A 16,709-nucleotide genomic window follows, 5' to 3' on the forward strand; every position below is an offset into this window, starting at 1 on the left:
TTTAAAATTCAGTTTTAAAGATTTTTCATGGAACCCTATGATGGCTGCATTGGAGCAGGCCCTGCATAACTTAAGAGGTAGGTTTGGAGGAACTTGGCAACCAATACAAGAACCTTGAAAGTGTATTGCAATGGCATGAATCAGATATACCCACAGTAATTCATGAACAGGATGTCATGTTAAAAATCAAGATAGGCAACCTTAAAATCATGCTTCCATCACTTTACTTTTATTGTAACCATAGCAATAGCATATAAATAATAAAATAATCTGACAAGAGAATAAAAATTGCTTTACCGAATCTTAACACAAGAATTGCTAATTTCATCAGAATGCATTAAATTCCATCAGAATTTGTTAAAATCCTAGAAAATCCACCAATCTATTGTTTTAAAGTAAAATATAACAATATGCATAGTGATGAATTTACATAAAACAGACCTGATATTATCAGGATAAATTCAATTGAATTCAAAATGTATTTAAGACCAAAGGAACCAAGTAGATAAAATTCTGCTCAGTTTGTGCAAACAACTGAATTTGGCATTTGTGGGTATGAAGAAAGCAGAACCTTATGGACAGATTTGGATGAGTAGTTATTCAGAAATGAAATTTCACAATAAAATAAGGGATCATCAACTTTTGCTAACTATCTACAAAGAAAAAAAATCAGCAAACACTTTTGATCAAACAAAAGTGAACCTAATAACAAACCAGAACAGAGATAAAGTGTGGATAAATCCATTCAGGTAAATGAACTACACTTCCTTCTGTTAGACTTTAGGCTTCATAGTAATTCTTCTTGTAAATTCTCTACACTTATTTGGTCTTTTTAAATATAGCATCTTTCCTTGCAACTTAGATTTTATTTGACTGCTTTCCAACTAATTTGAAAAACCAAAAGTTCTGTTAATAGTTATTGGTTGTAAAAAATAGTGTTGCCTACCCAGAAAAGATTATATTAAAAAAAATTACATATAACAGTAAAATAGAAACAAAAGATTTAAGACAAGGGGGGGGGGGGTCAAATTTGCTACACTCAGGCTTATAAGAACCCTAAAAGCAATTTTATACAAAAATATTGATATTTAAATGTTAATATCAAAGATAAATAGGATACAACTTTCACATCATTTACAAACATTTTTGTTAATGTCCGAACGAAATAGACTTACTGCAACCATAAAGAAATGGGGTACAGGGTTGGAAGGAAAAAGGCTCAGTAGATTCCCTATGAAGTTTCCCTCCTGTTTGCACAAAACCATGTGCACAGGGAGGCTTAGATCAGGCCCATGGCTTTATTACTTCACCTATATGCTACATTGTATACAAGCTACATTATATAACTTGTGACTGGGTCACATTTATTCTGGAAGATAAAGCAACACAACGAGAATGATCCAACCAAAGTCCAACACTGTCAGGTCCCATAAATTCCAATAGGAGACATAAGCAAGCATGTGCTCAAACATCTCCAGCTGGAAACAATGGGACTTAACACACCTTGCCTGAATTGTTCCCTAAGTTATTACAAAATATATTGTAAAATTTAAGACAAGAAAAAATGAAAGAAAAATATATTAAATCTAAGGACAAAACTGGAAACTCGGTACAAGGTTAATTTCTCTATAGTGCACTGTTTCCTGCCTTATATACATTTGTGGAATTCAACCACTATTAAACCATGCGCACAAACAAAAGTGTGCTTCATGCCACCAGGTGGACTAAAGAAGGTACAGCACAAAGCTCAGAGAGCTTTGCAAGATCATGACATTTACTACAGTAGCTAAATGGTTTTTGTAGACAAACCAAAAAGAAAATCTGTATACACTGTTCATTAAAGAAAATATTGAGTTAATCTTAAACAATCTGGGTGAAATCTGAGTGTAGTACCTAGAAAAGCCCAATTTAAATACAACGGGATTTTAGTTGATTGTGATTAGCAAGTCACTTTCATTTCCATGGGCTTCTACTCTAACTATAATGATGACTTGCGGGAATATATGGATGATATCACATTGTATTTTATGAACGATGATACTGGTAGAAAAAAATATTTGACAGTTGCTTCTCTAAACAATACTACTGTAGTAAGTACAAAGCGATAAAACAGTGTAAACGTGAACCAGAAGTTATGAAAGGCCTTACACTAACCTGCAACTTCCAAACTTGAGTAATGGCCAACAGCCAAGATGAGCAAGCATAAATACATATAGATAAGAAAATGGTATGAAGTTTGGAGCAAATAGCTCGGAAAACACACAACAATCCTTTGGAGCAAATACATTTGAAGCACAAATTTTAAAAATGTGGGACTTCAAGAATCAATGTCCTTCATGCAATTCATTACCAACACCTATTTCCCATTAGCCTGATTTCTTTCTGAATTTTAGTGATAGATCTAATTCAAAGGATTAGGATTAGGTTGTATCTCGTGCCTTGTTCCTTTATTTGCATTACCTAGTAGGGTGTCTCAGAGGGACATAATTATACCATTAGATTGTTGCTACCGACAGAAAACATGGTTCCCAGGCCAATGGGCTTTCACATAACATGACAAATAGGACAAAAGCCTACACCACATGGGCAGAACATAATGGTTTGTTTGCACAGTTCTGTGAGGCTCTCCCGTCTGTCCCCAACTCTCTATTATTGGATAATGACTCCATGAAGGTGGTCAGGAGGTTTTTGGATGATGTCCCATTGTGATCAGACAGCCACGAAAAGAAAGCAGATATCACTTTCTTGGATCCCTGGCAAATAGGCTTTATGTACACTCAACATCTCCCTACTCATGGCTGTCAATTTGCCACTAGATGCTGCCTGGTCACACTCTACCCTTCCCTGGCCACTAAATGACTACAGGGGAGTGACAGGAAGCTCCTTTTTGGGGGAAAGAGTATTGAACAAGAGGTGTTAATATCTCCTTTCACAATGCCCCTAACATTCCCTACATTGGTATAACACTAATGTATGTCACCAACAGGACTCTTCCTGATATTCCACCCTTAATGCTCAAGGTAGTGTGAGGAGAATCTACACCACAAAGGCAAAGCCTTCAAGACTGCACTAATTAATTCATCCCGATCTTACTACAAAATAGTAGCATCTCCTCTCTTAGAAACAGATGATCAGTGGCTGAAGAGGGAGAGGAAAAGATTTTCATCACTGGAAGACCTCATGTTCAGAGCAAACAACAATTTGACAATGTTTGCACATGAGGGAGTCCTATCTAAGATATCTCCCTAATGCCAGAACCGTTTTCACTTCCAATCAGGTAGATCAAAATGAATAAAATGATCTCCACAGATACCACAGGTGGGATAAGTTTGCCTGTGTTTCATTCTGTTTTGGTTACTGATTGTACCTTTCATTCCAGTGAAATTGTTTCAGAAGAGAGGCTATGTTGTACAGAATTCACATAGAATTGGTGACCAAAGCAATTATAAGAGGAAAATAAAGATATAAACTTTTCAATTCTTTACTAAAAGAGTTTAAATAAACTAAAGTTTCACCCTGGTACTCCTCAGCACACATTAAATAAAAAGGGGAATAAAGAGTGCATGTTTCAAGTCATCATGTGGCCTCAGTTAAAAGAATATACAATTTTCCCTGATTGTATTTAGATATAATAAGAAAATAGACTTGTGTAACAACAATAAAATAAAAAAATACATCATTTCAAAAGCAATAAAAAAGAAAGGATGCAATTCTAAGGATGTGATTCTATTTTTGCAGGACATTGTACCCTGCGCTTGTACAAACTCTTTCACAAAGTTATAAGATATGCATTGCATCAGGACGAGCCATGGCACAATTTTGTGCAAAATTGTGGCACAGCATCTCAAAATAAAAGCCATTCTCAGGCCTGTACTCTTGTATAATGTCTTCTGCAAACATTTGGATCAAATCAATTCAAAACAGCCCCTACATCACTTAAAGATTTCAAAATATTGAAAATATTTTCCTCATAAAACCTGCGTACTAAGACACAAGTAAAAATAAAAAATGATATGACTTACAACTATTTTCACCCAAAATATAAAAATGTACTTTTTGAATACTTCAAAGGAAATAACCTGTACATAATGATGTCAGGTACCTTACCAAAGGTAAAGTTCAATTGGCTACAATCCAAAATATACACACAGCACCAAAAGATATCTTATCATTTTTAACTTATAATTTTCCAAACTAGAACATTTTTATAGTTCCTAATTAAAATAAATCACTGTCTTATAACAATGCCTACAACAAATTCAGAATTCTAAATTAAATAATATTGAAACAAATTCTCAAGTTGAAATCACTTGATTCCAGTTATTTGTAATCAGCAATGAAGTTCTAATAAAACTGCTTTTAATTCTAACCTTTTAAAGTTATTTGAATGGTATGTTTTAAGTTGTCTTTATATTTTGTCAGTTTACATTTCAATGCTATTTCTTTGTATGATTTTTAGTTTTATCTATATATATCTATTTTATTTTGCAAACTGCATTCAGTCCTGATTTGGAGGAAAATGGCAAAATAAGAACAAAAAGGAACAGGAGGGTGGGGAGAAGAGGGAGGAGAAGGACGCAGCAAAATCGCCAGTGTAAAGATGAGATGTTTCTTTTTTCACTAAAGCATACGGGTCCATATAATTTCAAAGCAGTTTTGGCAGCTACATTGATCCCAGGGACAGTGGAGGACAGCAAGATGATCTCCTGCAATGATTTCTATTTTAATCAATCTTTTTTTCTCTGTTAGTCCTAGCTGGCACAATTTACCTTTTACAAATGCAATATCTCTGCTCAATACTTCTCTTTCTCTTTACTGCGTATGATCATTTTATCCCCAAGGGAAATGAAATGTCAAAGTGCCCCAGTCACTGAATTTTTCAAACAAAAAAGTTTCATGTCCAGGCCAGATTGTGTGAATGTGCTTGGGCTTTGAAACTTAACTCTAGTCAATATGTTTAAGCTTGGCTGTTATTAGAGTTTGAACTTCATCTTCTGATTTTAACTGAGGAGGGGAACAAAAGCAAATATTTCTGATGAAATGCACACTAAGGTAGACACTTTCCTTCAATCAGAAATGACCTGTACAGCCACCCAATATAGCTTTTAAAGAATTTCACCTTCACATATTGCAATAAGATATAAACTCTTAGGTTTTTATTAGATTAGTTTAGGTTTTCTCAATCTGCCGTCCTCCTGATGTACTAGGGACCTTATCATAAGCCAGAGCGCCACACCCCCAATCGCCTGCCTTACCTTCCTCCTCATCCCATGGGGGAAGTGTCACTGCCCAGCTTTTTCCCATTGTAGGGAAGACAACATGCGAAGGCTCCTGTGTTGCCGTGGTGGCAGCCTGTACTGCTTCATCTCCCTTTTCAGCATAGAGCCTGGTGGGAAGTCCCTTTACGTCGTGTGTGAAGGACTCCATGTCATAAGGGGAGGTGACGCAGCATATGATGGGTAAATTCGCTTGTCTGATGAGGTCATAAATGATAACTCTACCTCTCCAGCAATTGTTGGCACGACTGCTGTGGGTGATGTGAATTGTGCAGTCAATACATCTGGAGGAAATCCCAAATGGATGAGATTGGATTAATGTATCATTATTCCTCCTCTAAGGATAAAACACTGAGCTGAATTCAACTTTTAATTTTCAATTATAGCAAGCTTAGTAAAGCATATTTAAGTGTTGACTAAGCAAGTTTCCCTGGCTCAATAGATCCAGTTTAGCTCATATAAATAGTGTGAAAAAAAGTTGGCTGTACAGTACATTCTGTCTGTATTTTCTCCTTAATGGGAGATCTGCCCAAAAGGTCCTTTTTGTTTTTTGTTTCAGCTTCCCATAAAAAATGTTTTGAGAAGAGTGGCTCTATTTAATAATTTTCTTGCCAAGACTGCACAAGGGCAAAGGGAGTATGGGAAATCTCAGTGGCTCAGGCACTTTAAAAAGTAAAGGTTTGCCCTGACGTTAAGTCCAGTCATATCTGACTCTGGGGGGGTTGGTGCTCATCTCCATTTCTAAGCCGAAAAGCCGGCATTGTCCATAGACACCTCCAAGGTCATGTGGCCGGCATGACTTCATGGAGTACCGTTAAGCACAAATAAAAGCATCAGCTAATACCCAGCTTACAATTTTGACAGCTCATTTCTTAGGGTGATATGTTGAATTAAAAGATCCCAAAATATTTTCACAAAAGAGGGCAAAAACTGGGAAGGGTATAGGAAATGGGAAAAGGGGAACAAATACAATTATAGTATTTACTAGAAATCCAGGAGTAAAAAAGCAGGAAACTGTCATTCAGTAAGTTTTCTTTTTCGAAGCAATAAATTATAAACCATTAATCGATCAATAGGCCATCATGATGCAAGAAAAACAACAACACCAAAGTCTTAAAAAGTAGCCTAAAAATAAAAACATATGGAATGAACTAAAAATAAACAACATCTCAGCATTGGCTTAATTCTGGAAAAGAATTATTCTACTGAGATTCTCTGTAAAATGTCTATGAACAGTATAACGCATATGGACAAAAATGCACCAAATATTTTAAAGCTTAAATTCATGATTAGGTGGGGAGAGCAGGAGGAGGAATGAGGAAAAGGCCCAGGGAGTCAGCAATCAAAATATCTTCAGAGAAGATGTTCATTTCCCAGTTGTCCGTGGCTGTGTTTGCGAGACAGGAGACGAGCAGTCTGCTGGGTTGCACCGTCCTGATGGCCCAGGCGGTCCGTGTTGTCCCGGGGGGCCTGGCATACCAGGGACTGAGCAAATAACAACAACAACAATAATAATAATATGCTCATAATTAGCAGCAAAAAATTAACACTAGGCTTCTAGCTTGGTAGTCCAACTAAAAAGAGGGGTTTATATTTATGTACTAAATGGAAACTAATTTGAGGTTGGAATCCTATTCAGAGATTGTTCCTTTCTTCCCGATTGTTCTGTAACTTAGGAGTTAAGGAAGTACAGAACTGTGTCCATCAGCTGATTCCTTCCTACCTCCAGAGCTCTACGGACTGACTTTTTCAGATGCCCTTAGGAGTTGCAATTAAGCTTTTCTACGTATTACATCCCTTCCCCCCAATATAGTTACTAAAATATATGCATTTTAATATTCTGTTGAATTATGGTGACCGAGGATGTTCTTAGGGAAGGTATCTGCAGAAGTGATTGGTCACTGCCTTTCACTGAATATAGTCCAAAGCATCTGGCACTCCTTAGCAATCGGCCTTCTGAGTCATCCCTCTGCATTTGCAGTTTTGACTTTTGCAGATTTTATTAAAATGTTATCTCTAGGAATATCTAGCTCTTCCACTGTGGCCAACTTCCTCAAGGAAAACCTTGAAACTCCCAAGTGGTGCACTCTCAGGTAAAAAAAAACAAATAAACCGACAACATTATTTGCTTTTTTTGTACTTTCACAGGGTCCTGTGTCCCTAACCCCAGCGAATGTGGAGGGCTGGCTGCATTTGAGATCAGAATAAATTTGGCGGTTTCAGAGTAGTTAGGGCATGTCTCCACTGACACTATAATGCAGCATGGAACCTATTTGGAAGGAACTTGTTTCACTGTGCAGGTGATTAAACTGACAGGCATAGAAACGGTTTGAATCTAGGAAAATTATTATATTAACCATGGAACCTGACATCAAACAGTTCTGTGGGTGTGCCCCCCCCCCACCCTGGAGAGCTGAGCAAGCAGGTGAGAGGCATAGGAGATGGGGGGGGGGGAGAAAAAGTGGCAGGAGTGGAGGTAATTAACTACATCCTCCTAGGGAATCGATTAGCCCCATTAGCCAGCTAACCCTTTGGGTCATTTTTTGCCAGCTATCTCGCCCTCTCATGTCAAATCCTACAAAGCAAGGGTAGGGATCTACAATATACTCCACATTTTGCGGTATCAATTTTACCCTGAGATATAGGATGTACTGGGATCTGTTGCAGCACATTAAAGGCTTAGCTAGGACATTGCAACTTTCTTTGACGCACTGTACACATTTTTATCTGCACTGCAACACACATTGGTGGCACCCATTCTGTCAGCTTGGAGCCACATTAAATCATCAATGGAAATGAGACCACAGAAACATACGATTTAATATCAAATATCTGCTTTTCAAACCAAAAAGTTGACATTCAGGGCCTTTTTTGGCAATCCATGTGGATGTCCAAGGATCCCTGGGGTAGAAAATAGGCCCTGGACCCTTTCCTGCTGCCCAACCCAGCTGTAGCTCATTGGTTGATTTATCAGGAGAAGCGTGAATTGGTAGTTTTACCTGAAATACCAGGTGGCCCAGGATCACCTGGCAGGCCAATTCCAGGCTCACCTCTTTCACCTTTCTGTCCTCTGTAGCCTAGAGAGGGTTAAAAGAAGAAAAAGAATAAGAGTGCCCTGAAACTGTTTTTGTGTAATCTCTTTCCCAATATGTAATAGTTGAGAAAATAGAAGCCTTTTAATCCAGATCCTAGAAACTTCAAAGAATGATTTATATACTTTTCTTGGATGATTAAAAGAAACCAGAAAACTCCTAGCCCATGTGAACACATTCTGTGACTATGGGCACTTTGTTAAATCTTTATTCTCCCAGTTTATTTGATTTGCCCACCTCTGTTTTGTATTTCTAATCACTAGAATGGATTAGAAATTCTTATTTAAGGATTAAATCATGCATTAAATGATATACCCCTTACACTTTAACACTCTTAAACCAGCTTAAAAGTAAGATTGATTGGCAATTGCATAAACCTTAAGGAAGTGTACAATAGAATAAAAAAATGAATGCTTAATATATTAGAAAATAAATTGCAACCTGAAAAATAGGTAGAAACAAGCTGAAATTTAATTTTAGATGGAAAAGGAGAGATCCAGGAGTTGTTTTAATAGGATCTTACGGGGATAAGAATCATGCTTTGATGGAACATGAGACACAGGTTCAAATCCCTCTACTCAGTGTACTAGTTCATGCAGAACCAGATAGTCATTATGAGGAGGTTGCTGAAAAATGCATGGTTTCTCTATACGGGGTCCACATTACGTACCCTTACTTACCAAGCAAGAGCTTCCTCAATGTGTGATGAATTGAATGCTAATCCTGAAACTAGTGTAGAGGGCTTCTCTGTAATGGAGAGGAACTATGTAATAAAATCCCATGGTGCCAATGGGAGCCCTGCATTTTCTAAAACTTTTCAGACTTTTCACAATTAAAGATGGGAAAAGCTTAGAATCAGCACAACATCCTTCTGCTTTGGATTATTGAAGCAGAACTCTCATTGAAACAGAAGGTTTTTACTACATAGAAGAGGTTATATTCTTAGTGTAATTCCATTTTATGGTATCATAATTCCCCCCTTTTGAGGAGGATTTGTTAATTATGAAATGACCAAAATCCATGCAAGACCCACATTTTAAGCAACATAGTCCATGCCCCCCAACACAACCATTTCTATGTTGTTGGAGAGCAGGAGGATTAGCTTCTGTAGCTGGATGTGCTGGAAGGATGTCATCTGCAAGGGTCTCCTACCAACCTCTTGAAGTCCCTACAGATGCCTTTCACTGTGTGAAAACATCTCTACTGCTCCTACTGTTCTCCAATGACATGGGCATTACCATGTTGATTGTGTCACTTAAAAGGTGGTGGTGGGTAGCATGAGAGACATAGCTATGGAGATGCTGCTACATGCCAGAGATATGTATGAGGAAGGTAGACATGGTTGCTTCCAAGAACCTCAAAGACAGCACTTCAGCTCCACAATACCGGAGAAAGCAAACAGATCAAACTCGTTTGGTCCTCCCTAAGAATCCCCTATGGGAACTTCATAGGCAAATGAGTTCCACCTGTGAAAGTCGTTGAATATACTGTCACGACCCAGGCTGCAGAGCACCAATAACCATACACAGAGGCCAGAATCTAACTAATATCTTTATTGAAGGAATATATAAAGTTAATAAAAGCAAGTGTATGAAATAGTCCAGAAATAGACCTTTCAGGAAAGGTCAAAATTAGTCCAAAGAAACAATGTCCAATATGAAATATTAAGGTCCAAAGTTGTAATCCAATAACCGAAACACTCACTTTGCCAGGCAAAGTGAGGGGAGATGACAAGGTCTTTTAGTCCATGAAACTTGAGCGAGGCTAGGAAGTAACTTGATTCTTGGAAAAACGAGGCTTGATTCAAGGCAACAAGGAAACAAGGAACAAGAGCAAGATCCGTGGTAATTTCTTGGTAAAATCCGGGAAACAAGACGAGGCTGAGTCTTAGAAAGCAAGGCAGGATTCGTGGAGTAAACAAAGCTGGGAACGAAGGCTTGGCGACAGGAACGGAGGCTTGGAAGCGGAGTAGCTGTCCACACACGCTACTCCGGTTGCTGACGAATTGACTCCGCAAGATCCCTTTGTGGGTAAAACACCTAAATAGGGTCCCGTTTTCCCGCCCAAGAGCAGTTCTCTGGAGAACCCGAAACGAAAGCTATTTTCTGAGTCCAGATGCATGACTCCCTAAACTTTCCCATGGGAAGCAGGCTTAATCAGCTGAATGCTTAGCAGCTATCCTAGCACTCCTGCGAGACGCCTGATCGACTCCTCTCTGTTGTTTACAAAAATCATGGCGAGAAAACGTAGGAGATTTAGGCTCAGGGCTTGTTTGACAGACTTCTGGAAGACAAATCTCTTGCAGGTGCAAGGTTTCCAAATTTGGCTGGGAAAGTTCCAATTCTGACTGAAACGGCGAAAAACCCAAGTTCTCCTCCTCATCTGGCACAACAGTGCCAGAAACGGGACTACATGGCCCATGACTCATCACACTATCCCCCTCCTCAAGCCCCCTCTCAAACTGGGACTCTCTCCCCGAGGCGCGAGGCCGCGGCTTGGCGGGATAGGTCTGATGGAAGCGGCGGGTTAAATCGGGGGCATGGACTGTGGAAGCGTCTTCCCAAGAGCGTTCCTCGGGGCCAAAACCCACCCAGTCAATGAGATATTGTAGGCGGCGGCGGTGAAAGCGAGAATCCAAAATGTCCTGAACCTCAAACTCCTCCTCCCCATCCATCAAAACAGGAGGGGGGGGCGGCCGGTCTGTATCAGGGCGCACACCATCCGCCGGAAGGAGCAGGGAGCGATGGAACACTGGATGAATGCGCATAGAGCGTGGAAGTTGGAGTTTGAAAGTCACGGGGTTAAGTTGCGCCACCACTGGATAGGGACCAATGAAACGGGCATCTAACTTCCGGCAAGGGCGATGGGAGGGCAAAAAGCGAGTGGACAGAAGAACCCGGTCTCCTACCTTGATTTCGGGGCCCGGCTGGCGATGTTTGTCCGCGTGACGTTTATAGTCCTCCTTGGCTTGGTCTAGTTGCTGGAGCAAGAGTTGTTGCACCGCTGTGAGTTCCTGCAGCCAGTCCTCTGCTGCGGGAACTTCTGAGGTTTCAATGACAGGGGGAAAGAAACGTGGATGGAAGCCGTAGTTTGCAAAGAACGGGGTTTCTTTAGTAGAAGCCTGGACCCCATTGTTGTAGGCAAACTCTGACAGCGATAACAGGGAAGCCCAATTGTCCTGCTGGTAGTTCACATAACAGCGAAGGTATTGTTCCAAAGTGGCATTGGTGCGCTCAGTTTGCCCATCTGTTTGGGGATGATGAGCCGAAGATAAACGAGAGTCTATGCCCAATAGTTTTTGTAGTGCTTTCCAGAAACGAGAGGTGAATTGGGACCCACGGTCTGTGACCAAACTCTTGGGCAATCCATGCAATCTGAAAACATGTTGGAGGAATAGATCTGCAGTCTCTTTGGCCGTGGGAAGGCCATCACAGGGAATGAAATGGGCTAACTTGGTGAAAAGGTCCACCACCACTAGGATCGTGGTGAATCCACAGGAAGGTGGTAGATCAGTGATAAAATCCGCAGAGATTATTTCCCATGGGTGGGATGGGGTAGGGAGGGGATGCAGAAGCCCTGAGGGCTTTTCCCTTCTTGTTTTGGAGCGCTGACATACTGGGCAGGTGTTGACATATTTTTCCACATCCTTGCGGATCTTGGGCCACCAGAAATCTCTTAGGATCAAATGCATGGTTTTAAATAGTCCGAAATGCCCTGCTGGCTTGCAGTCATGACACAGACGAAGTGCTTTTTCCCTGCCCGGTCCTGGGGGGATGTAAACATGATTTCTATAGCAAAGTAGCCCATCCTTAAGCGAAAAGGGAAAATGTAGTCCTTGGCGAAGTTGGTCCTGTGCCCAGGCATCTGCTTGCTGACTAGCCCTGATTTCCTGAGCACAAAGGGGCCCTGGAGTAGAGGGAGTTGATTCAATGGGAGTGGATTTGGTGTTTCCCACTGTGAGCGTGGCAAAGTTCTCGGGTTGTAGCAGCTGGGACTCCAAGGTCTCCTTGCGCCCTGCAGCGTATTCCGGTTTCCGCGACAGAGCATCTGCTTGCTTGGTCTGGGCTGGGGTTACATAATGAATTTGGAAGTTAAAACGTTCAAAGAATAAAGCCCAGCGTTGTTGCCTCTGATTTAGCTTGCGGGCAGTTCTTAGATGCTCTAGATTCCGATGATCAGTATGGACTTCAATGGGAAATTTGGCCCCTTCTAACCAATGTCTCCAAGTTTCAAAGGCTGCCTTTATGGCCAATAGTTCCTTTTCCCAAATGGTGTAATTTCTCTCTGGTGCGGTCAATTGACGGGAATAAAAGGCACAAGGATGAAGATGATCTCCCACTGGTTGTAGGAGTACAGCCCCAATTGCCACATCGGAGGCGTCCGCCTGCACGACAAAAGGGGTTTCAGGATCTGGATGCTGAAGGATTGGCTGGGACGTGAATAATTTCTTTAGTTGCTGGAACCCTTTCTCTGCTTGATCTGTCCAGCGGAAAGGCTGTTTCCCACGGATGCAGCTGGTGATTGGGTCAGACCAGCGGGCAAAGTCTGGAATGAACTTGCGGTAGTAGTTCGCGAACCCCAAGAATCGTTGCACCTCTTTCTTGTTGGTTGGCGCCCGCCATTCCAATACTGCTGAAACCTTTGCCGGGTCCATGGAGAGCCCTAGTGGCGAGACGCGGTACCCCAGGAAATCTACCTCTTGTAGATCAAAAGCGCATTTTTCCAGCTTGGCATAAAGTCCATGATCCCGCAATCGTTGTAACACCATTCTGACGTGGTTCTCATGTTCTGATTGTGATCTAGAAAACACCAAAAAATCATCCAGGTAGATGATCAAGAACCGATCTAGATAATCCTGAAAGATGTCATTGACAAAATGCTGGAACGTTGCGGGAGCTCCACATAAACCATAATTCATAACTCGGGACTCGAATAATCCGAATTTAGTCTGGAAGGCGGTCTTCCACTCGTCCCCTTCTCTGATGCGAACTAGATTATAAGCCCCCCGAAGATCCAGCTTGGTGTAGACCTTGGCTCCTCGAAGTCGGTCTAGTAGGTCCGAGATCAAGGGCAGGGGATAGCTGTTCCGCTTAGTGATATTGTTCAATGCTCTATAGTCCACCACCAAGCGTAAGTCCCCTGACTTCTTTTTCACAAACATCACTGGGGAAGCGGCTGGGGATTGAGAGGGTCTGATGAATCCCTTGCGAAGGTTTGACTCTATGAACTCCCTGAGAGCTTCTTGCTCCGGTTCAGTCAGGGAGTAGAGATGTCCTCGCGGGATCGGGGCCCCCTCCACCAAGTCAATGGCACAGTCATAAGGTCTATGTGGGGCTAATCTCTCGGCTTCTTTTTCATTGAATACATCCCAATATTCTGAGTACTTCTTGGGCAAGGTGATAATGGGTTCAGTGTCTGTGGCATGGCAGACCTTGGCTACAAGGCAATGGTTTTGGCAATATTTAGAAGCAAACTGCAGTTCTCTGTTGGACCAGGAGATGCTTGGGTCGTGAAGTGTCAGCCATGGAATTCCCAAAATCACAGGGAAATGGGGAACCTCGGTAACAAAGAAGGAAATCTCTTCCATATGTTCCCTTATCCACATTCTGGTGGGTTCCGACCACTGGCTTACGGGACCCGTCTTGAGGGGGCGGCCATCGATGGCTTGCACCACACGGGCGTTCTTGAAGTCATGATATTGTAATCCCAGAGAGTCGGCATACTCTCTATCAATGAAATTGTTTGTGGCTCCTGAGTCTATCATGGCATGTGTGATGAACCATGGGCCTTGTAGTCCTGCTCAGGACATTGTAATCCCTGATGAAGATGAAAACTTGGGTTTTTTACCTTCCCAGTCTGAACTGGATTCCTCTCAGCCAGATCTTTCCCAGGCAGATCTGGAAACCTTGCACCTGCAAGAAAGTTGTGCCCCAGAAGTATGTCAAACAACCCCAGAGCCTACTTCTCCCGTGTTCTTGCGCCGGGAGTTTTGTAAACAACAGAGAAGTTTGGATTCAGCTTCGCGCAGGAGTGCGAGGATAGCAGCTAAGAATGTTGCCAATTAACATTGGTTCTCGTGAGAATCTTTAAGGAGTTTAACATCTGGTCTCAGAGTTTAGCTTTCGTTTCTGATTCCCAGAGAACCGCTTTGGTGAGAAAGTTGGACTCTATATAGGTGTTTTGCCCGCGTAGCAACTTCGCGGAGTCAATTCGTCAGCCTACGGAGCGAGTTGTGTCTGGACAGCGCGCTCCGATTCAAGCCTCGCTTCAGCTCAAGCCTTGCCTTGCTATCCAGCCTTCGCCTTGCTTCCCAGCCTTTGTTTACCTACGGACCTTGCCTTGTTTCCCAGGACTAATCCTTGCCTTGTTTCACGGATTTTACCAAGTTATTCCACGGACCTTGTTCTTGTTCTTAGTTACCTTGTTCCACGTTCAAGCCTTGTTTCAAGTATCAAGTTATTTCCTAGCCACGCTCAAGTTTTATGGACTAAGGACCTTGTCATCTCCCCTCACTTTGCTTGGCAAAGTGAGTGTTTCGGTTATTGGATTACAACTTTGGACCTTAATATTTCTTATTGGACATTGCTTTTTTGGACTAATTCTGACCTTTCCTGAAGGGTCTAATTCTGGACTATTTTCTATACTTGTTTTTATTAACTTTATATATTCCTTCAATAAAGATATTAGTTAGATTCTGGCCTCTGTGTATGGTTATTGGTGCCTCTGCCGCCTGGGTCGTGACAGTTTGACTCCGCCACCCATAAGCACCAACTAACCGAGGCCAGGATGTCTACCGGAGCCGCGCCGGCTGGACAGCCGCTCAGCTACACCATCAGCAAGGACGAAGTGGACCGCATCCGTGACAGACTCAACGCGCAGGATGGAGAAATAAAAGGGTTGAGGGAGCGCGGAGTTCGCCTCCCGGCCATGGCGTTGCCTACCAAGTTTTCTGGAGAAGCTGCTAAGGTTCATGTTTTCCGCCGCCAATGTCAAGCTTATCTAGAGGCCCGTGATGCCGAGTTTCCCCAAGAAGACATCAAGGTGGCGTGGGTCTACAGTCTTCTAGACGGACCAGCGGCTAGCTGGGCGACGGCCCTGTTTGATCAAGCCTCCCCCCACCTAAGTTCAGCACAACGCTTCTTGGATCACCTTAAGGAGACCTGGGGAATCGAGGACAATTTGGAGGCAGCCGGTCACAAACTCCGGCGCCTCCTTCAAGGAGACAGACCCATGTCTCAGTACATAGCCGAGTTCCGCGTGCTGGCCCACAACACCGGCTGGAACGATGTAGCCCTCAGAGGACAATTTCGGGAGGGTCTCAACATTGAAATGCTGGAAGAAATCTCCAAGGTGGATCCTCCCCAGACCCTCGAGGCACTCATTGATCAATGTTTACGGGCTGAAGTCATGATTGCCAACAGGAAACAATGGGTTCGAGGCCAGGGCGGTAGAGCCGGGGCAAAACCCCCCGCTCCCGCCAGTGTTCAGCCACGTCCGGTGTGGAGACCCCCGCCGCCAACCCCATACCCCAGAGGAGGCGAGGAGGTGCCGATGCAGTTGGGCAATGTGCGTCCCAGACTAGATGCCGCCGAGAAGGCCCGTCGTCAACGCTTGAACCTCTGCTGGTACTGCGGGAACGGGGGCCACTTCGCCAGAGAGTGCCCAGCCAAAGGGAAGCCTGCCGCCCGTCTTGCGGCGGCGTCCTCCACGGAATCGAAGGCGTCTGAGCCGACTGGCACACAGCCGGCGGGGGAAGCCAACGACCGGGTGTAGAGAGGCTCGCCAACCCGGTCAAAAAATCCATCCAAGAGCCGCCAACCGGGGTCCTGTTCCTTCTCGTGGTCACATTATGGTCAGCAAAAAGGGGACCCGTCATGATCCACGCCATGATAGACTCTGGAGCTACCAACAATTTCATCGATAGAGAGTATGCCGACTCTCTGGGATTACAATATCATGATTTCAAGAATGCCCGTGTGGTGCAAGCCATAGACGGCCGTCCCCTCAAGACGGGCCCCGTAAGCCAGTGGTCGGAACCCACCAGGATGTGGATAAGGGAACATATGGAAGAGATTTCCTTCTTTGTTACCGAGGTTCCCCATTTCCCTGTGATTTTGGGAATTCCATGGCTGACACTCCACGACCCTAACATCTCCTGGTCCAACAGAGAACTGCAGTTTGCTTCACCGTACTGCCAAAACCATTGCCTCGTAGCCAAGGTATGCCATGCCACAGACTCCGAGCCCATCATCACCTTGCCAAAGAAGTACTCCGAGTATTGGGATGTATTCAATGAGAAAGAAGCCGAAAAATTACCCCCACATAGACCTTATGACTGTGC

At 42.9% G+C, this 16,709-nt stretch overlaps 1 protein-coding gene across 2 annotated transcripts in view; it reads right to left on the reverse strand.

Annotated features, from left to right (window-relative positions):
• Positions 1–207: 207 nt before the first annotated feature.
• The window catches only part of col19a1 (collagen type XIX alpha 1 chain), a 280,321-nt gene continuing 263,819 nt past the window's right edge, over positions 208–16,709 (reverse strand). For both annotated transcript variants that reach the window (XM_062982112.1, XM_008118858.3), the window contains 2 exons: positions 8,276–8,353; positions 208–6,761 (listed from right to left, as the gene is read on the reverse strand). In XM_062982112.1, the coding sequence (XP_062838182.1) occupies positions 6,643–6,761; positions 8,276–8,353 (197 nt within the window). In that variant the 3' untranslated portion in view covers positions 208–6,642. The remainder of the gene's footprint in view (positions 6,762–8,275; positions 8,354–16,709) is intronic.

The sequence above is a fragment of the Anolis carolinensis genome, chromosome 1 (genome assembly GCF_035594765.1).
Source record: "Anolis carolinensis isolate JA03-04 chromosome 1, rAnoCar3.1.pri, whole genome shotgun sequence".
Taxonomy (NCBI): domain Eukaryota; kingdom Metazoa; phylum Chordata; class Lepidosauria; order Squamata; family Dactyloidae; genus Anolis; species Anolis carolinensis.